This window comes from Mesoplodon mirus (genome assembly GCF_964341445.2).
Source record: "Mesoplodon mirus genome assembly, chromosome: 3".
In the NCBI taxonomy this organism is placed as follows: domain Eukaryota; kingdom Metazoa; phylum Chordata; class Mammalia; order Artiodactyla; family Ziphiidae; genus Mesoplodon; species Mesoplodon mirus.
Window position 1 is genome coordinate 51,196,895 of NC_138978.1, and position 20,812 is coordinate 51,217,706.

At 42.1% G+C, this 20,812-nt stretch overlaps 1 protein-coding gene across 1 annotated transcript in view; it reads right to left on the reverse strand.

Annotated features, from left to right (window-relative positions):
• Positions 1 to 20,812, reverse strand: part of FYB2 (FYN binding protein 2) — a gene marked incomplete at its 3' end in the record, with an annotated part of 138,258 nt that overhangs the window by 71,975 nt on the left and 45,471 nt on the right. The window contains exons 2-4 of the mRNA XM_082614049.1: positions 17,853 to 18,594; positions 13,411 to 13,572; positions 11,371 to 11,404 (exon numbers count right to left, since the gene is read on the reverse strand). Coding sequence (XP_082470175.1) covers positions 11,371 to 11,404; positions 13,411 to 13,572; positions 17,853 to 18,594 — 938 coding nt within the window. The remainder of the gene's footprint in view (positions 1 to 11,370; positions 11,405 to 13,410; positions 13,573 to 17,852; positions 18,595 to 20,812) is intronic.

Below are 20,812 nucleotides of genomic sequence, written 5' to 3' on the forward strand. Positions count from 1 at the left end.
TCAAAATATAAGCCCAAGGCTATCTGACCTGACCCCAAAGTCTATGCTCTTAACCCCTTATAACAACTCCCTGGATCTTCTCATTTTCAAGTATTGCTATGTCATTCGATTTAAACAAATTTCATTTATGTATCTGGTAAGAAAGAAGTATTTGATTCTCCCTCTGCTTTCAAAGAATTTATAATTTAGACAGGGAGGTGAACTACACCCAAGGATCTGGAAACTAACAAAAAACAGACTGAATATAATAGAGTCGCAAGTTAAGAACCATCTAAGTCCATTCTGTTATTCAGCCAGCATTTGTTGAACTGTTATTACATGCTACACTGCCTTGTATACATGCTACCACTATACATTCCAATTATGTCAAATTACCTGTGATTCCTGGACACACCAGGAGGTTTCCTGCCTCTGTGCTTTTTTTTTTTTTTTTTTTTTTTGGTGGTACACAGGCCTCTCACTGCTGTGGGCTCTCCCGCTGCGGAGCACAGGCTCCTGACGCGCAGGCTCAGCGGCCATGGCTCACGGGCCCAGCCGCTCCGCGGCATGTGGGATCCTCCTGGACCGGGGCACGAACCCGTGTCCCCTGCATCGGCAGGCGGACTCCCAACCACTGCGCCACCAGGGAAGCCCCTCTGTGCTTTTGTATGTGTGGTTCCCCTGCTTGTAATGTCCTAACCTCCAATGTCCTTTTCACAAACTCCCACTTGTTCTTTAAAGCACTAAGTGTTATTTTCTCTGGTCCTTCTACAGTCTATTCTCTACACAGCAGCCAGGATGATCTTTTAAAAAGATAACTTACATCGACACATGAATGGATAAAGAAGATGTGGCAAATATAAACAATGGAATATTACACGGCCATAAAAAGGAACGAAATTGAGTTACTTGTAGTGAGGTGGATGGACCTAGAGTCTGTCATACAGAGTGAAGTAAGTCATAAAGAGAAAAATAAATACCGTATGCTAACACATATATATGGAATCTATAAAAAATAAATGGTTCTGATGAACCTAGGGGCAGGACAGGAATAAAGACGCAGATGTCGAGAATGGACTTGAGGACACTGGGAGGGGGAAGGGTAAGCTGGGACAAAGTGAGAGAGTGGCATGGACATATATACACTACCAAATATAAAATAGATAGCTAGTGGGAAGCAGCCGCATAGCACAGGGAGATCAGCTTGGTGCTTTGTGACCACCTAGAGGGGTGAGATAGGGAGGATGGGAGGGAGGGAGACGCAAGAGGGAGGGGATATGGGGATATATGTATATGTATAGCTGATTCACTTTGTTATAAAGCAGAAACTAACACACCATTGTAAAACAATTATACTCCAATAAAGATGTTAAAAAAAAATTTTTTAAAGATAACTTAGACCTTGTCACAATCCTGCTTGCGATTCTTAATTAAAAACAACAACAAAACCATCAAACGCTTCACCTTTACGATCTCATTCCTAGTAACCTCTCCAAACCCCTGTCCTGCCACCCTCTCCCTTCCTCATTACACTCTAACCACACTGGCCTCCTTTCTGTGTTGCAAGGATACTATCCTCTCTCCTACCTCAAGGACTTTGCAAATGCTGTTCCTGCTTCCCAGAATGCTCCTGTATGGCCAGCTGCCTCTCAACCACGAGGTCTCACCTTAGATGTATGGACGAAGAAAGTCACCTGCTGTATCAGTAAAAAAAGCATGTTGCGGCCATCAGGCCACTGCACCCCCCCACACACACACACACTTCCTGACTGTGCACCCTGAGGGGATTAAAGATGGAGAAAACAGGATTCTGGCCTTAGGTAAGTTAAGGTGCATATCACAGGAATGATTTCAATGAACCCAGGCTCTTGAAACTTCCCATACAGAAAAGCGCTAAATTCATTCACTTGAGATTTTTGTTTTTCCTTTAATTAGTAGAAATATTTTGATGTTCAACTACCTGATGTTTGCAAAACTCCTCTATACCCTGGCTCTTCCCTTACCTCTTGGGAACAGTCTTTCAGAGCTATCTGAGAGGCTGTCACCCCGGCTTCAGTCCTCAACAAGTCCGCCAAATAAAACACAATTCTCAGCTTTTAGGTTGTGCATTATTTTTCAGTCAACAGACATCACCTTCAAGAAAGTCCTTCTCCTGCTACTTTTTCCTGAGAGCCCTCTTCCCCACCTGTTTCCGTCTACCATAATTCTTCACTTTATACCATTCTTAATAGTTGTCATAAATTTTTAAATTATTTCATTACTTTTATTAGTTTAATTCTGTCTCTTTTACTCTGGGGTCTTATACTGTATCACTCACTGCTGGGTCCCCAGTGACTGACACTACAGGCTCCAGTGATCTGGGTCCTCCTCTGATGCTCACAGAAATACTGAAAACTCCTACTAGATGGACAGGTAGATGATGTAATATCATTAATTTTTTCATTGAGCTCCTCTGTGCCAGGCACTGTTCTAGAATGTAAAGGCAAATGAGAGACAAGGTCCTTGAACTCAAGACTCTCATGGTCTCAAATAACACAGAAAATAAATAACTAGAATAAACATTATCATTAGAAGCATTAATAAATACTAACAGAAGAATAAAGCAGCCTTATATATGGAATAGATAGTATCTTGGGAGAGAAAACATGAGCTACAGTCAGGGAAGCTGACATTTCAGCATTTATCATTACCTTACATTATATCATCATTTGACTATTTATTTTTCTTCCCAGCTAAAATGTATGCGTCATGAGGGCAGAGACTTTTTTGTTTTCTGTTGGATTACCAGCATTTAAATGATGTCTGGCACATACTTGGGGTGCAAAAAAGATTAATTGAATGAATGAACAATCGAACAAATCCTGCATGATGAGGAGTCATCAGGTGAAGATCTGGGAAAAGACCACTCTATACAAAGGAAAAAGCAAGTATTTCTGCCTGGTAAGAACACGCTTGTTGTATCTGCAGAGAAGCCAAAAGGCCAGTGGGCTGAAGATAGTGAACAAGGGAAAGAGGAGGTTAGGAGAGGAGTAAAGAGCAGCCAGAATGACAGGACCTTCTTGGCCCTTGTAAAGAGTTTGGGGTTTTTAAATTTTATTCTAAATGTAAAATGGAGGTGAAGTTCTCAATGATTAGTTTGATTAAATTAATATCAATAGTTAATTCAGAGTGTAATGGGTCCACCAAAGAGAGGGAAGAGAGGAGAGAGGGCTAAAATAATAAGGACAAACTTGTTGGCGGAGTGTCACTTGCTGGATGCTAGACTAAAAAGGAGAAAAGAGAGGATTTCATGTAAATCCACATCTTCATACTGCAGGAACCCTTACATGATACACAAGGGCAAATGAAGAGGTCAGATCATCCTCATTATTCGGCTTTGTTTAAATTAGAAAGATATGATATCGCACGTACAATCAATGCAAAATATACAGATAGAGTCTTGGAATGTTTAGTTATATCAAAGTCCATAGAGGGTAATTCATTCTATCTGTCCATCCTTCTCCCCATCAGTCTGTTTATCTGTCACTCCATTGGTCCATCACCTACTTAGTTAGTACATAATTATTACTTGCATGTCTACTTCCTGGGGAAACAAAGGTGAAAAAGACATGATCCATTCCCTCACTGAGTTTACAGTCTAACAGAAATGTCCCAAAATCCCTCATGTTGAAAAAATTTTGACACAGGACACTGTGGTTGAAAATATAAACACACAGTTCTGAGTTCACAACCTGGATAAGCTCTGTATTATCTTATATTTTAGGTCAAGTCACGAAATGTCTCTGAGCCCATGGTTTCTCCTCTACAAAATGGGAATATTAGTTTTGCCCTCTTAAAATGGTTATGGGGTTCAAATGAGTCTAACAGATATAAAGGGCTGAGCAATGCCCAGGATGTGCCCAGTAACCAAAGATTAGTTTTCACTCTACTTTTCTGAATATACCTATGCACACAAAAATGCTCCAAGTCTACAACTTGTGACTGTCTGATTTCTTCCTAAATCATGACCTTTTCCTTATCAACTGAATGCTACCAAAGAGAGAAGACACCGCTTGACTCTAAACACTTTCCACTGTAGCCAGCCTCCCTCACACAGATCTTTCTGCAAAGAGAAAATGAAATCCTAAGGCCACAAGTCTGTTTCTTTTATATATAATATTATTTCCATTTTATTCACAAACTCATTTTTAATTAGAAAGAACTGGACCATAGGCAATGAGGACAGTGTAAGGGGTGAATCCACAGCTATGCCACACATGAGATGCTGTAAATATTCATCAATTACCAAACAAAAAGCGAGGAGGCCAGGAGTCTCTTAAACCTTGCCCTCTTTTGTCACAGGTAAGAGTCCCATGCAAATCCACAGTAAGGCGCCTGGGAGGCTGTGTTCTGGAGTTGGGCTGACCAGGTCAGACCCCAGCACTGCTGATCCAGTTGCATCTTCCTGGATTACTTAACCTGACTCTATGGTTAGAGAGTCCACTAACCACTTACTTCATGGGGTGGTTGCGGTTGGGAGTTTTAAAATGAAAGTGGGACCTAAACATAGGGCACAAGGTTTTGTCTATAAAAAGTGCTCAATAAGTAGAATCTTTAGGTGATTTTTTTTAAAAGGAGGAAAACCTAAAAACATGAAAGAAGAGAAAGAGCCTAAATAAATCCACTGTTCCCACCACCCTTGCCCTCGTGAAAGGCAGGCCGAACAGTGGCCTTGGTATGTCCCTAAAGTCCAATTAAAAAGGCATAATAAGAAGTTATTGAAGTGGCTTGAGCTGAAGCCACCTGAGTGTTCTGGATCTAAAAATTAATAAAGGCACAGGCTTAAAAAAAAAAAAAAAAGTCCTTCTCTTTATTTTTGCCCCAAAGTGACTCAGTTTAACACACTGGGACCTTGGGGCCAACTTTCACATTCCAGATATCATTATGAGGAGCCTACTTTGCTGTTGGTCATTGGAGCAGATCTATACTAGTATTAACTACCTAAAATGCAGCCATTCATGAAACAGCACTGTAGTTACAAACGATTTAAAAACTAGCCTTCAGAAGTTCTAGTGTTACATGCATACAGTACAACGACATGCTTCTTTTGTTAAATAGAAACCAATTCCCAATAGCTTTTAGGAAAGTTCCATCTTGTGCTGAGCACTCATGATGTGCCAAGCACATTGTTAAATACCAACAGTGATGGAAACAGCACATCACCTACAAGTTCTAGATTCCTCTCTTTCCCTCCCATCTCACTCACCACAGCTGATCCAGCAATTGCTGGCTTTCCTTTAAAACATAACTTGAATCCATTCATTTCTTTATCTCCATTTCTACCCCCTTGTCCATGTCAAGTTATTTAACCTCTCTGTGACTCAGTTTTCTCATCTATAAAATATATAATAGCTTCATCTACTTCTTAAAGATTGTCACAAATGGAATCATGTATATACTTAGAACAGACACCATATCAGTGTTGATCGCTATTTTTAATGTTATTGTCATTGTTTCATTGTCACAATGGCTTCCTAGGCTGTCTGCCTATTTCCACCTGCTTCTCCACTAAAGTTAGTATTTATACAGCATCCAGATTGATCTTTACAAAATAAATGTCACCTCATGTCACTGCCTGGCTTAAAAACACTCCTCTGGCTTCCCAATGCATTTAGAGTAAAATCCAAACTCATTCCATGGCTCCCAAGAACCACCACCACCATTCCCCTAGAGCACTGTGTTTTAGCTGTGCTCCCTGCCATTCTGGTTCTTGAAATGTGTAGAGGACGGTTCTTGAGAATTCGCCCCAGCTGTTCCCTCTCCTGGAACATCTTCTAGACCTTCCAGAGCTGGGTCCTCATCATTCAGGTCTCAGCCCAAATGTCATCACCTCAGGGAGGCTTTTCTTGATCATCCTACACCTCCTTTATTTCACTCCCAACCCCCTGTTATTATCCTAATATGCTTTAAATGTTTTTCTTTATAGAAGCAGACTCACAGAGATAGAAAACAAACTAGTGGTTACCATTTGGGAGGGGCAATATATGGGTGGGGAAGTAGGAGGTACAAACTATCGGGTGTAAGATAAGCTACAAGAATGTATTGTACAAAAAAGGGAATACAGTCAATATTTTGTAATAACTGTAAGTGGAGTGTAACCTTCAAAACTTGTATAAAAATTTTTTTTCTTTATAACACTTACCACTATTCAAATAAGGACTACAGCTTCATCTTATTTGGCCACCATGTCATTTCTCTGTTATCATCATTATTTTACTTGAATGCTTTAGGAAAGGCATTTATTCCCCAGGTTCTATTCTTCCCGGTTGTCTAATACAGGTCCTAGACATAGTCACATAATCTGCTCAGCCCTAGAAGATGCTTGTGTTTCCCACTCTGCATGGGGAAGAAATATCAAAAACCAAACACAAAAGTATGTTCCAAAGTACTAGGTTGAAGGAGGCCATCCAGAAGATTGAAAATAGGCTTATATTATCTTTTAAAGATGATCATCAAAATGAAAATACAAAATTAAAAGTCCGGAAGAGAATATGGTGGAATCCTGAGATCCATGCACAGACCCTCGCGTGAGAAACAGTGTACTGTCTGAATCTTTTCTACTCCTGAACTAAATAGCCTCTCCCTGCCTTAGTGTCTAAGTCAGAGATTCCCTGACTCAGGACTACCCTCTGACTCTTCTTAATAGGAGAAAACCCATATTGATAGCTAATGAATAAAATATTAGCCAACTCTGCTAAGTACTGACATAGACCCAGGGCTGATTGCTGCCCTGGGACTACCCTGTTTTGCTCACAAACACAAATAGGAGCTGCTTATTCAAGAGGCATGCCAACCAGCTTGGTTTGCACGAAAGAGTGATGACAAAGGATAAACTCCAAAGATAATGTGATATTAATATTCCAGAGATAAGAAGAAATGGACAGGCCAAGAGTTGAAGAAACAAAGATGCATTGATCATCTTCTGTGTACTCCATGCTTTATATAATTTATTTCATTTAGTCTTTGGGACAATCAATGAAGTTAATTTTACTATGTTCACTTTACAGACACGCACATCAAAACTCTGAGCTGTTGAATGACTTGTGTAAAACAGAGTGGTTGAACCCACGCTAATCTGACTGCAGACCTGTACTTGCTCCATTACACAATGCTGCTTATATTTAATACACAATATAGAGAGGCTCAGAAGTAAAAATGGCTATTCTAAATGCACTGAGTTGCTAACAAGAGGATTACAAAATATATCCACAGAAATACAGTGAAAACACAAAGACTTCCGTTTTATGAATAATGGTTGAAAACAATGACAGTTTGAGATTAGAGAAGAAAATAGTCCTTAGATGTTTTAAAAACTGTCATGTAAAGAAGGAGTAAAGACAACATCCATTATACCAATGAATAGATCTTGGAGGGATGGTTGGGAATCCAGAGTAAGGAAGTCATTTCTTTTTCCAGCCCAACTTGAAGGACTTTTGAATAAACAAATGAACAAATGTGTGTGTAGGTACATGTAAGATATTTTATACACTGCTGTATTCTCAATGTATATAAGAGGGCTTAGCATATAGTAGATGCTCAGTAAATATATGTTCAGTGGATAAAATCTGGCCCAACAAAGAAAAACACTGGACTCTCCAGGCAATGAGCTCCCCATCAAAGGATTTTTGAAGAGACTAAGGTTCTGAGCATGAATTCTTGCCTTTGGTGGGAGGTTGTATAACAGCCAAGTAAACGTTATTGAGCACTCTCTAAATGCTAGGTAATGCACTAAACACTTTACAATCATTACTTCATTTAACCAACACCACAATTGCATGAGTTAGGAACTATCAATATCCCATTTTACATAAGTAGAACCTGAGGTTTGCAGAGGTTAAGGCATTTGTCCAGCACTACATAGGTGTTAAATGGTAAGGCTTAGACGAAAAGCCCAGATTTTTGTTAACATTATGCTCTAATGGCCTAGCTGCATTAGATAATTGCCAGGTCTCCTTCCAGTAATAAGATCTGACATATTCTATTTCTAATCTAATATCTTTATTGAAAATTAATACCATGAACATGAAAGATGTTCTTCCCAAACAAGCACCAGTTTCCATAGAAGTTGTATCTAAGGCTGCTTAGCATCATGGCATTTACTTGTTCAAACTAATTTCTTATCATTGACAAGATAAAATTCAAAATCCTTAGCATGGTACTTAATATATTTCAGGATCTAATGTCATCTCTTACTTTTACACATCAGCATACTTCTTTTGTCTGTTTATATCCTCTTTTTTATTACTACCACCTTGCTTTCAATCATGTTCTAGCTCTATACTGAACATACATTGCTCTGTCCTTTAGTCCATCCATCTGTCCATCCATCCATCCATCCATCTACCAACTACCAGTCAAGAATGTGGTTATTTCTGGAGACAAAACGCTGCCCTCACCTATCTTACAGTCACACAAAAGGGAACAAATAAGTAAGCCTACCTAATCCTGACCTATCATACAGGATACATCTCAAGGTTTTTTTCCTTCTATGAAGCCACGCCTAAGTATTCTGGTGCCTCTTCATCTCTTGTCTTTCAGTCTTATAGCAGTATGGCCCATATCATAACCGAAGTATAGTGAGTCTCATTTTAGATGAGGTTAGGTTCTAAAGTCTGTGAAAGGACAGAATAGTGAAACTGTCCTTGTAAATCCCTTAGGAAGAAGGTGTCACATTAGAGGCTGACTACAGTTTCCCAATACTTGCCTATCACAGCAAGTTTGCCCCCCATGTTGAAATGGATGTTTAAAGTGCCGGAGAAGGAGTCAGCTTAGTTTAGAGCCAAGCTGTAGGGAAAATGCATATCTAGCTGAACACTAGATGATGAGTGTGCTGAATCACACTCATAATCATACTGAGATGCTCACAGTACTTGAGGCAAGAGGGAATTAAGACTGACTCAGAGCACAGCAGAATTACATTGTCCCCTCAAACTGTGATACTGAGGCCCATGTTCATTGAGTAAATAGTGCAAATCATCTCCCAAGCCTTCTAAATTTTTTTCTCTCTTTCATATAAATGCACATCGAAGGCGGCTCCACTGACCTACCTCATGCCATCCTTGAACTCTTTCAAACAGACAACTGAACCAGGAGTTCCTAGAGCACATGAATCTTTTCTAGCATCATTCAGTCTGTTCCTTGTTGAACAAGAGCTCGTATCAAGTCCTTGGTGTACAAGATCCTCCATGATTTGGTCCCTGTCTCCCTCCCATTTCTTTCCATTCCTTACTATACTTTCTACGCTCTAACTCAAGTAGTTCTAGTTTCCAAAAGAAGACTTGTTACTCCACACTTCCTGCCTCTGCCTATAGTGTACCTTCCCATGTTTTCCAACAGATGTTTATCCTCAATACTTATTTCAGATGTTTCCTCTTCACTGTTAGGTTGATTGAATTAATGCCCCTATTCTTTACCCCTTCATGGATCCCTGCCCACTGCCATGTAAAGCTTCAATGCCCTCCCACTCTGACTCAGTATCAGCAAAACTGTCTAGATAGTCTTCAACATGTGAGCCACACCAGCTGAGCCCAGCCCAGATCAGCCAAACCCACAGTCACTTTGTATACTGTTGATGTTCTGTTGGTATTATGCAGTATTACTGTAGCAATAGACAACTCATATGTTTTCTATAAAGATTTGCCTGACCCTTCCAAGGAAAAATGATCCCTCTGCATTTTTGCAACCTCTGAAATGTATACCTTTCTCTATTACAAAATGTAACACATTCTACTATTATAAACATTTAATGAATGAATAAGTAGTATGATTATTTATTTTTATGTTTAGTTCTCCTTCTAAGACTGACCTTCTTAAGAACAGGAGCATCCTTGTGAAGGAGTTTGTATAATAAAAATAGTTTGGGCATACCTGTTAGTACAACCACTATGGAAAACAGTATGATGCTTCCTTGAAAACTTAAAAATTGAACTGCCATATGATCCAGAAATCCTATACCTTAGTATACACCTGAAGGAAACAAAAACAGGATCTCAAAGAAATACCTGTGCTCCCATGTTCATTGCGGCATTAGTCACAATAGCCAAGATATGGATGGACACCTAAGTGTCCACAGATGAATGGGTAGAGAAGATATGAGATATATACATATATATATATATAATCCATATATTATATATATAAATGTGTAAATGTGATAGATAATGTTATAGATATACAAATGTAATATTATAAATGTGATATATATATATGCACACCTTTATATATGGAATATTATTCAGCCTTGAAAAAGAAGGCCATCTTGCCATCTGCACAGACATGGATGAACCCTGAAGGCATTATGCTAAGTAAGATAAGTCAGACAGAGAAAGACAAATACTGCATGATATCACTTATATGCGGAATCTTAAAAAGAAAAACAGAACTTGTAAAAGCAGAAAATAGAATGGTGGTTACCAAGGGCTGGGGAATGGAGAAATTGGAGATGTTGTTTAAGAGTACAAACTTGCAACCTGTAGATAAATAAGTTCTGAAGATTCAATGCACAACATAGGGATTACAGTAAAAAAAAATAATGCTATATTATAAACTCAAAGCTGCTGAGAGACTAGATTTTTAACTGTTTGAAGCACAAAAAAAGAAATAATTATGCAAGGTGATAAAGGTGTTAGCTAATACTACCGTAGTAATAATATTGTAATATATAAGTGTCTTGAACCAATACACTGTATACCTCAAACTTATACAACGTTATATATCCATTTTATCTCAGTTAAAAAAATAGTTTGGGCACACCTGCGTTGGAATCATGCCTCTGCCAGTAACAAACTTTCTGAGGCCAACCATTTTTAGCTGTAAAATGAGGACAGGGGCAGCAACTTTGCAGCATTCTTGAGAAGAGGAAGTGAGAACATCTGTATACAGTAGCCAGCTTGATGCATGACACATCAGAGGGCTCAACAGATAGTATGTGGCTGAGTGATTAATGGACTGACACTTCATGGCCAAAGTCTTACGAGTGCACCAAAACCAGAAGGTCCTTTGTCCCATTAGCGATTCCTAACATCACACCGGCTGCCCACAGCACTCTGTGGCCTCTAATCTGATTTATTACTACAGAGGCTGATGTTTCAATTTACTGAACCCAACTGTATCATAAGTAAAAGGACCTCAGATGACCATCTTGGCAACTTAACGCCAGCCTGGATTTTAAATGCAGTTTATTTAATCTCTCATTTAATCTAAAGTTGCAGTTTGGTGCTTATAAATCTGCTCTTCCTGCAACTCTTCTGAGAAATACAGACACCTGGCATGTGCTTATTGCCTGCTTTTGGGCAGGCTAAGCAGCCTCCTTGATGGGCTATGCTCTTACACAATTGAAAAACGGGTACTCACCTCTCTGGAGGCAGGTCGCCTTCCTCCCCAGCTGCTGCAAGAGCAAGAGGCAGGGTGAAAAAGAGGGGTTTCAGTGGCAGCCTACTGAAGTGAATTGTTTGTGCAATGACCACACCCCGCCACCTCCTCCCCCCACCCCGAGACAAAAGGTAGAAGGGCAGCTTACCTGTGCCCCAAGCCGCCCCTCCCCCTGGCATCTGGGGACCGTGGGTCCTGCATGCAGTGTTCACCTACACTTTATGGCGCTTATTTATGAGTGCAATCTCCTATATTAGACTTTGACCCCCTTGAGCCCTGGAACTCCTGTGGGGTTTACCTCTTTTTTTTTTTTTTGCGGTACGTGGGCCTCTCACTGCTGTGGCCTCTCCCGCTGTGGAGCACAGGCTCCGGACGCGCAGGCTCAGCGGCCATGGCTCACGGGCCCAGACGCTCCGCGGCATGTGGGATCTTCCCGGACCGGGGCACGAACCTGTGTCTCCTGCATAGGCAGGCGGACCCTCAACCACTGCGCCACCAGGGGAGCCCGGGGTTTACCTCTTAATCTCTTGTTTCTATCACGGAGCCTGGCAAAGAGAGTATAGCTGCTCAGTATGTGCTTGAGTTAATGATAACAGTGCTTTATTGAGCATTTACTGGTGTGCCGAGCACTGTTCAAAGTCTCCCCAGGCCTCATCTCATTTCTCCTCACAATCATCGAGTGTTATTATCATCCCCATTTTATAGGTAAGGACAATGAGGCTCAGTGAGTACCATGCCCAGACTTATATAGCTAGCGAGGGGGGAACTGGGATTTACAAAGCCCATTTTATTCCCCAAAACTTAGTCCTATGTTCTCTGACAACCTTCGTCTCTTTCAGAGAGATGGTTTGAGGCCTGAATTATTTAATGTTTATAAAAGTCATACTGAGCCTTCTTTGATATGGACGTGGCCATATTATCAAAGTATACTCAGAAGAGCTCGATTTCTCGCTATAGGATTTTCTTTTAGGATAAGACTTCAGATGACTTATAGCAGTGGTTCTCAAAGTGTGGTCCCTGCACCAGCAACATCAGCATCTCGCCGTGAACTTGTTAAAAAGGTAAATTCTCAGGCTCCAAACCAAGACCAACTGAATCAGAACTCTGGGGTTGGGCCCCGTAAGCTGTGTTTTAACAAGTCCTCTAGCTAACTCTGATGCATGCTGAAGTTTGAGAATCACTGAGTTAAAGAAAGTTCACCCAAAGTTTGCCCAAAGCAGTCTAATGAACAGACAACAAACTAAGAATAAATGAAAGAAGAATTAGCTCTTTTAGTGTACCATCCACAGGCACTGGTGGCCACAGTAAGACAAATGCTAACACAGCACTATGCATCACCCCAAAGTGTATGTTCACCTTGTATTTCACTAGAGCAAATGTAAGCAAAGGTGTTTACAGTGTCAACAGGATCAGGCTGCAGTGGGGGGAAAAGAGGGGTGAGAAGGTGGTTCCCTTTATATAGCAGAGGAAAACACACAAGAGCACAGAAGGATGGCTGCCAAGGATGCTGCAGGTCCCAGAAAGGACTAATGGGGGCAGGAGTAGGGGCCCTTCAATACATTCCTGAAGGCAGATCACAGAGGCCCAAGGGACTCCCAGCATGATGCCAGGTCAAGTTCACACTGACTTTCCTCTCTTCACTCCCTCCCCCTCTCCTACTGCACTTGGTTGTGTTGACAACATGGGCTTTGTAGGAAAACAAAGACTCCCTGCCTCCCTCCTCAGCTACTTTTTGTTTTCTTCCTCTTGGACAGATTCCCAGTGATCAAATGCAGTGCTCTCAGGGGAAGCAGGCTGGCCCAGGAGCGATAAGGGGCCAATTCCCACAGACTTGTCATTTCACAGGTGAGCTGCCACAGCCTCTACGTGAGAATAAGCAGTGATGGATGTCCAGCCCCACAGAAAAGCGGTCTGGCACTGTCCCCTGGGAGTCGATGCAGAGGGGGAGGTGACGGGGATCCGGCCACGGGAGCCATGACTTCTGTTGGCTGGCTGTGCACGGGGCCCTGCGCATTTCCTTACCTTCCCTGTGGGTCTTGGGAAGAGCAGCTGCCTGCCTCTGGAAGGCCTGGAGGTTCACGACCGGGGGCCTCGGTGGCTTTGCGGGAGGAGGACCCAGGGACTTGACGGAAGGCAGTGGCTTGGTATTGGGAAGTTGTGGATGACTGACATCTGGCTGGTCCTCTGAGCATAAATAGTCCAAAATGTAGGTTAATATTTCCATTTCATGGCTGGCCTCAGCCTCACTCCCCTCCCATCTATTCTCTACCCAGTAGCCAGAGTGTCCTGATCAAAATGCAAACCTGATCTTTTTTTGTTTTTGTGTTTTGTTTTTTAAATTTTTATTGAAGGGACTTCCCTGGTGGTCCAGTGGTGAAGAGTCCACCTTACAATGCGGGGGACACAGGTTCAATCCCTGGTCAGGGAACTAAGATCCCACACGCTGCGTGGCAGCTAGGCCCATGCGTCACAACTACTGAGCTTGCGCGCCCCAACGAGAGAGCCCGCGTGCCGCCAACTACAGAGCCCACGCGCCACAACTAGAGAGAGAAAAAACCTGCACACCACGACTAGAGAGAAGCCCACCCACCGCAACGAGGGAGAAGCCCTCGCGCTGCAACGAAGACCTGATACAGCCCCCAAAATAAAGAAAATAAATAATTTTTCTTGAAGTATAGTTGATTTACAATCAATGTTGTGTTAGTTTCAAGTGTACAGCAAAGTGAATCAGTTATACATACACATACAGTCACTCTTTTTTTTTTTTTTAGATAGGGTTCCCTGTTCAAACCCGATCTTGCCACCATCCAGCTGCCCAGAGGATGAAGCCCAGTTTCCTCAGCTGCTGTCCACTCACTCCATACTCTGGCGTTTAAACACCACACAGCCTCAATCTACATTTCTTTTCTTACCACACTTTACCACCCTCCTTCCCCAACCTTAAGCCCTAACATTTTTCACTCACAACCACTGGTTTCTCAGTTTTCCAGATTTGATTTTTTTTATAGTTTCTATTTTTTTAATTTACTTTTTAAATTGAAGTACAGTTGATTTACAAAGTTGTGTTTGTACAGCAAAATGAGCCATATATATATATATATATATATATATATATATATATATATATATATATATATATGGAACAGCATTCCATATTTAACTTTAAAAGCCTTAAATAGCTCTCATATATCTAAGATTTTATTCATGCCATTCCTCCTGGTTCTGGAATGCTGTTCCCTCACTTCTCCCTTGGTGAACTTTGACCCATCCTTTAAGGTCCTGCTCCAATGACACCTCCTCTAGGAGGCCTTTCTTGATTTCTACCAGAAAACAAGCTCAGAATCAACCACTCTTTGTTCTGTATCCCCTAGCACATTGTTACCACTTCTCCATCACTGTTGTGGCATATTAAAAGAGCTGGTCTATCTTCCCACTGAATGGAGGCTCCTCGAGGGCAGGGACTAGGCCCTAGTGACCTCCCCCCAGCACCAAGCACAGGGCCTGCATCGGGGGAAATGGACAATGCCTATTCCCTGAAAGGATTCTTCAAGCATTGATGATGGGCAACTAACATGGGAGCCATGAAGAGGTAACAATTCGTCTCTGATTTCCGGGGCTCAATGCCTAGAACAGGCTTCAAGGCTGGTTTTGTGGTACCTGGGTACCTGTGGATTTTGTGTCCTAGAATTTTCCAGGACAGTCCCAATTTCATGTATTTTGTCTTTCTGCACTGATAAGCCAACCAACAGAAATTTCAACATTATATATAAAAATTGTATCTGCCTCTTACACTGAAAATAGCCCCAAATTTTATATTATTCAAGTGCCTTGATTTTTTGGTTTACATAATACAGTGGCTGACTTCGCGGCAAAACTAGAGAAATTGGCTAGTGTTTCATAAGTACCTCAGTGCAGCCTCCTCAAAGCCCTGCTATCTTTTGCAGGCAGGAGCGGGGCTTCCTTCTAGCCCTACCAGCAGGGGTTACATACTCAGGGCCAGAGTTCCATTCTTCTAAGGCTTGAATTATAAGCCGCAATGTCAGAGATTTTAGTCTTTATCAACTTAGGGAGAAGACAGTGAAAGTGAATGATCACTTACTAACTGAGCTCCTAATTTTTACCAGGCACTGTGCTAAGAAGTTTACATAGGTTATCTCACTTAATCCTCCCAACAGCTCCATCAGGTAGGTTATCTATCTTTCTTTCCTCCCATCTCTCCTTCCTCCCATTCATCCTCTCTTCATTTCCATCCCTTCATCAATAACTATTTACTATATTCCAAGCATTGTTCTAGGGGCTGAGGCTAGAGTTAAGAGCAAGAACATATAGAGTTCTGCCCTCAGGAATTTTCATTCTAATAGGAGGAGGCTGATGATAAACATGCAAACAAATAAACAGAAAAGAAAATCACAGACGGGCAGTGGGAAGTGGGGGACACATTAGGAGTTTGGGATTAATATATACACACCACTATACATAAAATAGATAACCAACAAGGACCTACTGTATAGCACAGGAAACTGTACTCAATATTTTGTAATAACCTATAAGAGAAAAGAATCTTAAAAAGAATAGAAACACATATATATATATAACTGAATCACTCTGCTATACACCTGAAACTAACACAACATTGTAAATCAACTATACTTCAATTTAAAAAAGCCCAAAAAAGAAAATCACAGCAATCTATTAGTTCTATAAAGGAAATAATGATGATATGAAAGAATGTGAACTCTTGGTGGTGAGGTAGTGGTCTTTAGATGGAGGTCTCTGGCTAGAGAAGGCTTATCTGGGAAAGTGTCATTTGAACTTAGATCTAAAGGCAGTTATGCAAAGATCAAAGAAAAGAGTTGTCTAGGAAGAGGGAACAGCAACTGCAAAGGTCCTGAGTCATAACAAAGTCTGTTCAAGGAACAGCAAGAAATCCAGGGTGTTATCTATGGGCTAGTGAACGAGGGAAGAGAGCAGGAGGTAAGTCAGAGACATAAGCAGGGACCAAAAGAAGCAGAGCTATGAAGTCAGTAAGTAGTTTAAATGCTATTCTGAGTGCAAAGAGAAACCATATAAGATTATAAGCAGGAGATCCATCCACCCATCCATCCATCCATGCATTCAATCATTCAAAAAATACTTTCTTGAGGACCCACTGAAACTGGCCTTGTTCTTCTAGGTTCTGGGGATACAGTGGTAAAGAAGACAGTTTTTATCCTCATTTAACTTATATTTTACTCAGATAAACAAACAAATACATAATAATATACCAGATAGGGATAAGTGATACGAAGAAAACCAAAGCAATGTAGGAAGATAAAGAATGCTGGTGGTGGGGTGGCTATTTTAGATAGAGCGATCTACAAGGTCCACTCACAGCAGGTGATATTGAGCTGAGGCATTGATGAAGTGAGGGAGTGAGACATCAAAGTCCTAGGGGAAACATGTTTCAGAAGAGGGATCTGCAGGTGCAAAGGTCCTGGGGTGGAAATAGTTTGGTGTATCTAAGGAATAGCAAGAAGGCCAATGTGGTGAGAGAGGAGAGGGTAAGAGAGGTAGTCAAGGAGCAAATCATATGAGCCACTGTAATATGGCTGTGGTTGAAATGGGCTGGGGAGTGACATGATTGGATTTATGCTTTAGAGGATCACTGTGCCTGCAAGGAGGAGAGTACAATATAAGAGGGCAAGAGTGTGAAAGCAGGTCCAGGCAAGAGATGGTCCATGGTGGTGTAGACATGGGCAGAAGGCAGAAATGGAAGCAAGTAGAGGGATTCAGAACATATATATATATATTTTTTTTTTTTTTTTTTTGCAGTACACAGGCCTCTCACTGTTGTGGCCTCTCCCGTTGCAGAGCACAGGCTCTGGACACGCAGGCTCAGCAGCCATGGCTCACAGGCCCAGCCACTCCATGTCACGTGGGATCTTCCTGGACCGGGGCACGAACCCGTGTCCCCTGCATCGGCAGGCAGACTCTCAACTACCGTGCCACCAGGGAAGCCCTGGAACATATTTTGATGATAGAACCAAGAGCTTGCTGATGGATTAGTTGCAAAGAATGAGGGGGAGACAGGAATAGAGCATGACTCCTAGATTTTTGGCCTGAGCAACCAAGAGCATGGTTGCGCTATTTACCAAGACAAGGAAGATTGGTGATGGATCTATTGATAGGAGAGCAGACCAGGCTTTATGAAGTTAAGCAGATAGTCCAATTTCATGCATCTTGTAAGAAGTAGAGCTAAGATTCAAATCCAAGTTTGCCCCAACTGTGTCTCCGTATAATTCCAGGAGATTAATCACTTTACCCAAACCTGAAATTATAACCTAGCAAATGGGCCTAGAATACCTGTGCTGGAGTTTGGAGCAAACATTGCCCAGCTCACATATGTGACCGTCCCAAGCCAGCAAGCTCTAAATTAGAAATACAGTGTCCCTTCCCCCCAGGCCTGTGGGGATTCGATTTCTCACCTGGGGCCTGGCTGGTGAGCTCACCATCATAGACAGGGTGGCAGGTGCTCCCTGCCGGGCTCTTCTCAGGACCGGGGTTTGCTGGGCTCCTCCTGCTATGTTCCGAAAGTCGAACAGTGGGATCTTCAGAGGTGGCACACAATCTTCTTTGGGCCATCAAGTGCCTCTGGAAATGAAGGGTCTGGGCTCCTTTTCTTTCCAGCTTTTTCCTGGGCTCCTCTGGAGTAAGCCCCATGCTTTTCTGCTCTTCCAGATGGAAGGCCCTGCTTCCACAACTGGCAGGGATAAAGACTAATGACATCTCACTTTTCTGAGATAAAACCTCCCAGTTCCAGAGCTTGTTTCTGAAGCTGTTGTTCACCATTACTTTCTTCTTATTGGTTATCCCAGCATTTGACTGATTCACATCTAACAGCAGAGAAGCCTTCTGTGAATTTACTGAAGAACCAGAAGAACTCCCAGGAGGTTCCAGGGAATTAGAACATTTCTGAGTCTCGTTCTTCTGAGCCAACTTCACTTTCTGGGGTTTAAGAGACTGGGAGTCACCACTGGCACAACTGGGTAGGGGCTCATTGTGGTTGGAAGAGGGGTGTTCCCCACTGGCCAAAGTCTTTGTGGACTGTCTGCTTCCAGTGTCACCCTTTTGAGAAACACCTCCTGGGAATTTAACAGGTCCTGGAAGAGATGGTGCATCAAGCTTTTGAAATTTGGCTCGAATTTCCTTGAAGTTTCTTAACACTTCCTAGAGCATAAAAGAAAACAGTAATGTCTTGTTATTCTAGGAAGAAAGCAGCATGATTAGCTGACGTCACTGTGCCTGCTAAGAGGCTGTAGGTGCTGGTGTAGTGTCATCACTTATCTATTGAGTAATATCAGCCAGTAATGCTACTGTCTATGTGAGGCAGAGTGAAAACAATTGTGTGCTCTTTGAAACACTTCGGGTATGTTTAATTTCTTCACAACATATAAAGAACGCTTGTAAAAGAGACAGTACTAACAATTACTGATAAATCCCTTGATATAAACTTTTGGTGGCTCTCTGCTGCCTATGCAAATAAACCCCTTCGCGTGACATTCAAGAACACTGGCAAAAGTTGTGGAATTATGATCTTAAAGAAGGCAGAATTATGATCTCCAGCCATAGGTCAACATAACCACACTTAAACCAAACAGGATAATTTACAGTTTTCCTAGAAACTTTATACTCCCCACCACCCTGACTTCGCTCATGTGTTCTTGCTTCCCCCAAGTGCATCCCCCGTGTACTTGTCAACTGCTTTCTTCCAATAGTAACGCCCACCTTCTCCATCAACATTCCCCCTGTGGCTGACACGTAGAGCTAACTCCTCCCTGACTCCACGTTGCTTCCACAGCTCCTCATAACTTGGCTGTTGAACTTAACACCATAGGGTGGAGAAAAGAGCAATCTTTGGAACTAGACAGGTCTGTGTTCAAATTCAGACTCTGCTCTTTTTTTTTTTTTTTTTGCATTACACGGGCCTCTCAATGTTGGGGCCTCTCCCGTTGCGGAGCACAGGCTCCGGACGCGCAGGCTCAGCGGCCATGGCTCACGGGCCCAGCCGCTCCGCGGCATGTGGGATCTTCCCGGACCGGGGCGCAAACCTGCGTCCCCTGCATCGGCAGGCGGACTCTCAACCACTGCGCCACCAGGGAAGCCCAGAGACTCTGCTCTTTGATCATCTAGAAAAATACTTTGGGAAAGTTGGTATCATCAGTGCAATCTCATCATAGAAATAACTTGCAAGTGGCAGAAGGATGAGGGGTGCCATATGTAAAGTGCCCATCACAGTGCCTGACACATAGTAAATAAAAGCTACTCATAAGAGACGAGATGATGCTCTTGTATTTTTGACTCCCCTTGAGAGACTGTGTTCCACTTTCTAAATTCAGCTCAAATTCAGTATATGAAAATGGGGGTAGTAATAGCAGCGCAACCCTTTGGGCAGAGGAAGGGACATGCCTGGGCTGGTACGGTGAGTTGGTGGTCTACTGCATAGGTAGGCTTAGGCTTGACTCCTGCTCTGTGCTCTTCCCAGTTTCCCCCTTTCTCTCACGAGATTTAATTTACTTTTGTAAGTGCGTTTCGTCATTTTCTGTCTTCAGGGCAGGTTGCAGGGGGAGCAGATAGAGCGTGGGAGGACACCTAATAGAGCCATTTCCAAAGTAAGAGCCGCCATCTTCTCTTGATCATCTTAAAGGTCTTAATTTCACGTATACAGACAACCTCCATGCTAGTGACTTCTGATTTTGCTTGCTGAAGGAATGACTGTTGGGTGATGTTTTCTCACTGTGTTTACAGTTGACTCACACTGTAGATTAGTTGACTCACACTGCCCTCTGAAGATTTAGGAAGGGAGAAAAGTTGAACAGGAAATATGAAGCAGGTGTCTGGGAGCTTGCTTGCATGCTCTTCCCTCTTTCCTCCTCTCTCTCTCTCTCTCTCTCTCTCTCTCTCTCTCACACACACACACACACACACACACACACACACACACACACACACACACACACACACACCATACACACATTTATAGCTTTCCTCACAAATTGCCCAGGGTTAATTTCTTACATTTCAACCAGCAGTCAAGTTGATTCCATTGACCTTCCTTTCCCCTGATGTGGTAGAAATCAGCACTGGGCATGGAACTAGGAGATCTAAGTATGAGGCTCAGCTTTGCCATTTTCTAGTCATATGTCTTGGACAGTTCACTTTGCTTCTCTGAGCCTTATGTTCCTCACTATAAAATGGGACGATGCTACTAACAGTTCAGGGTTATTGCAAGGGTCACATGAGATGACAGATGTACATACCTCAGTGGTTAATATTTTTTAAATTGTGGTAAAGTACACCTAACTTTAAATTTACCACCATAGCCATTTTTAAGTGTACAGTATAGTATTAAGTACACTCACATTGTTGTGAATGTCCAGGACTCTTT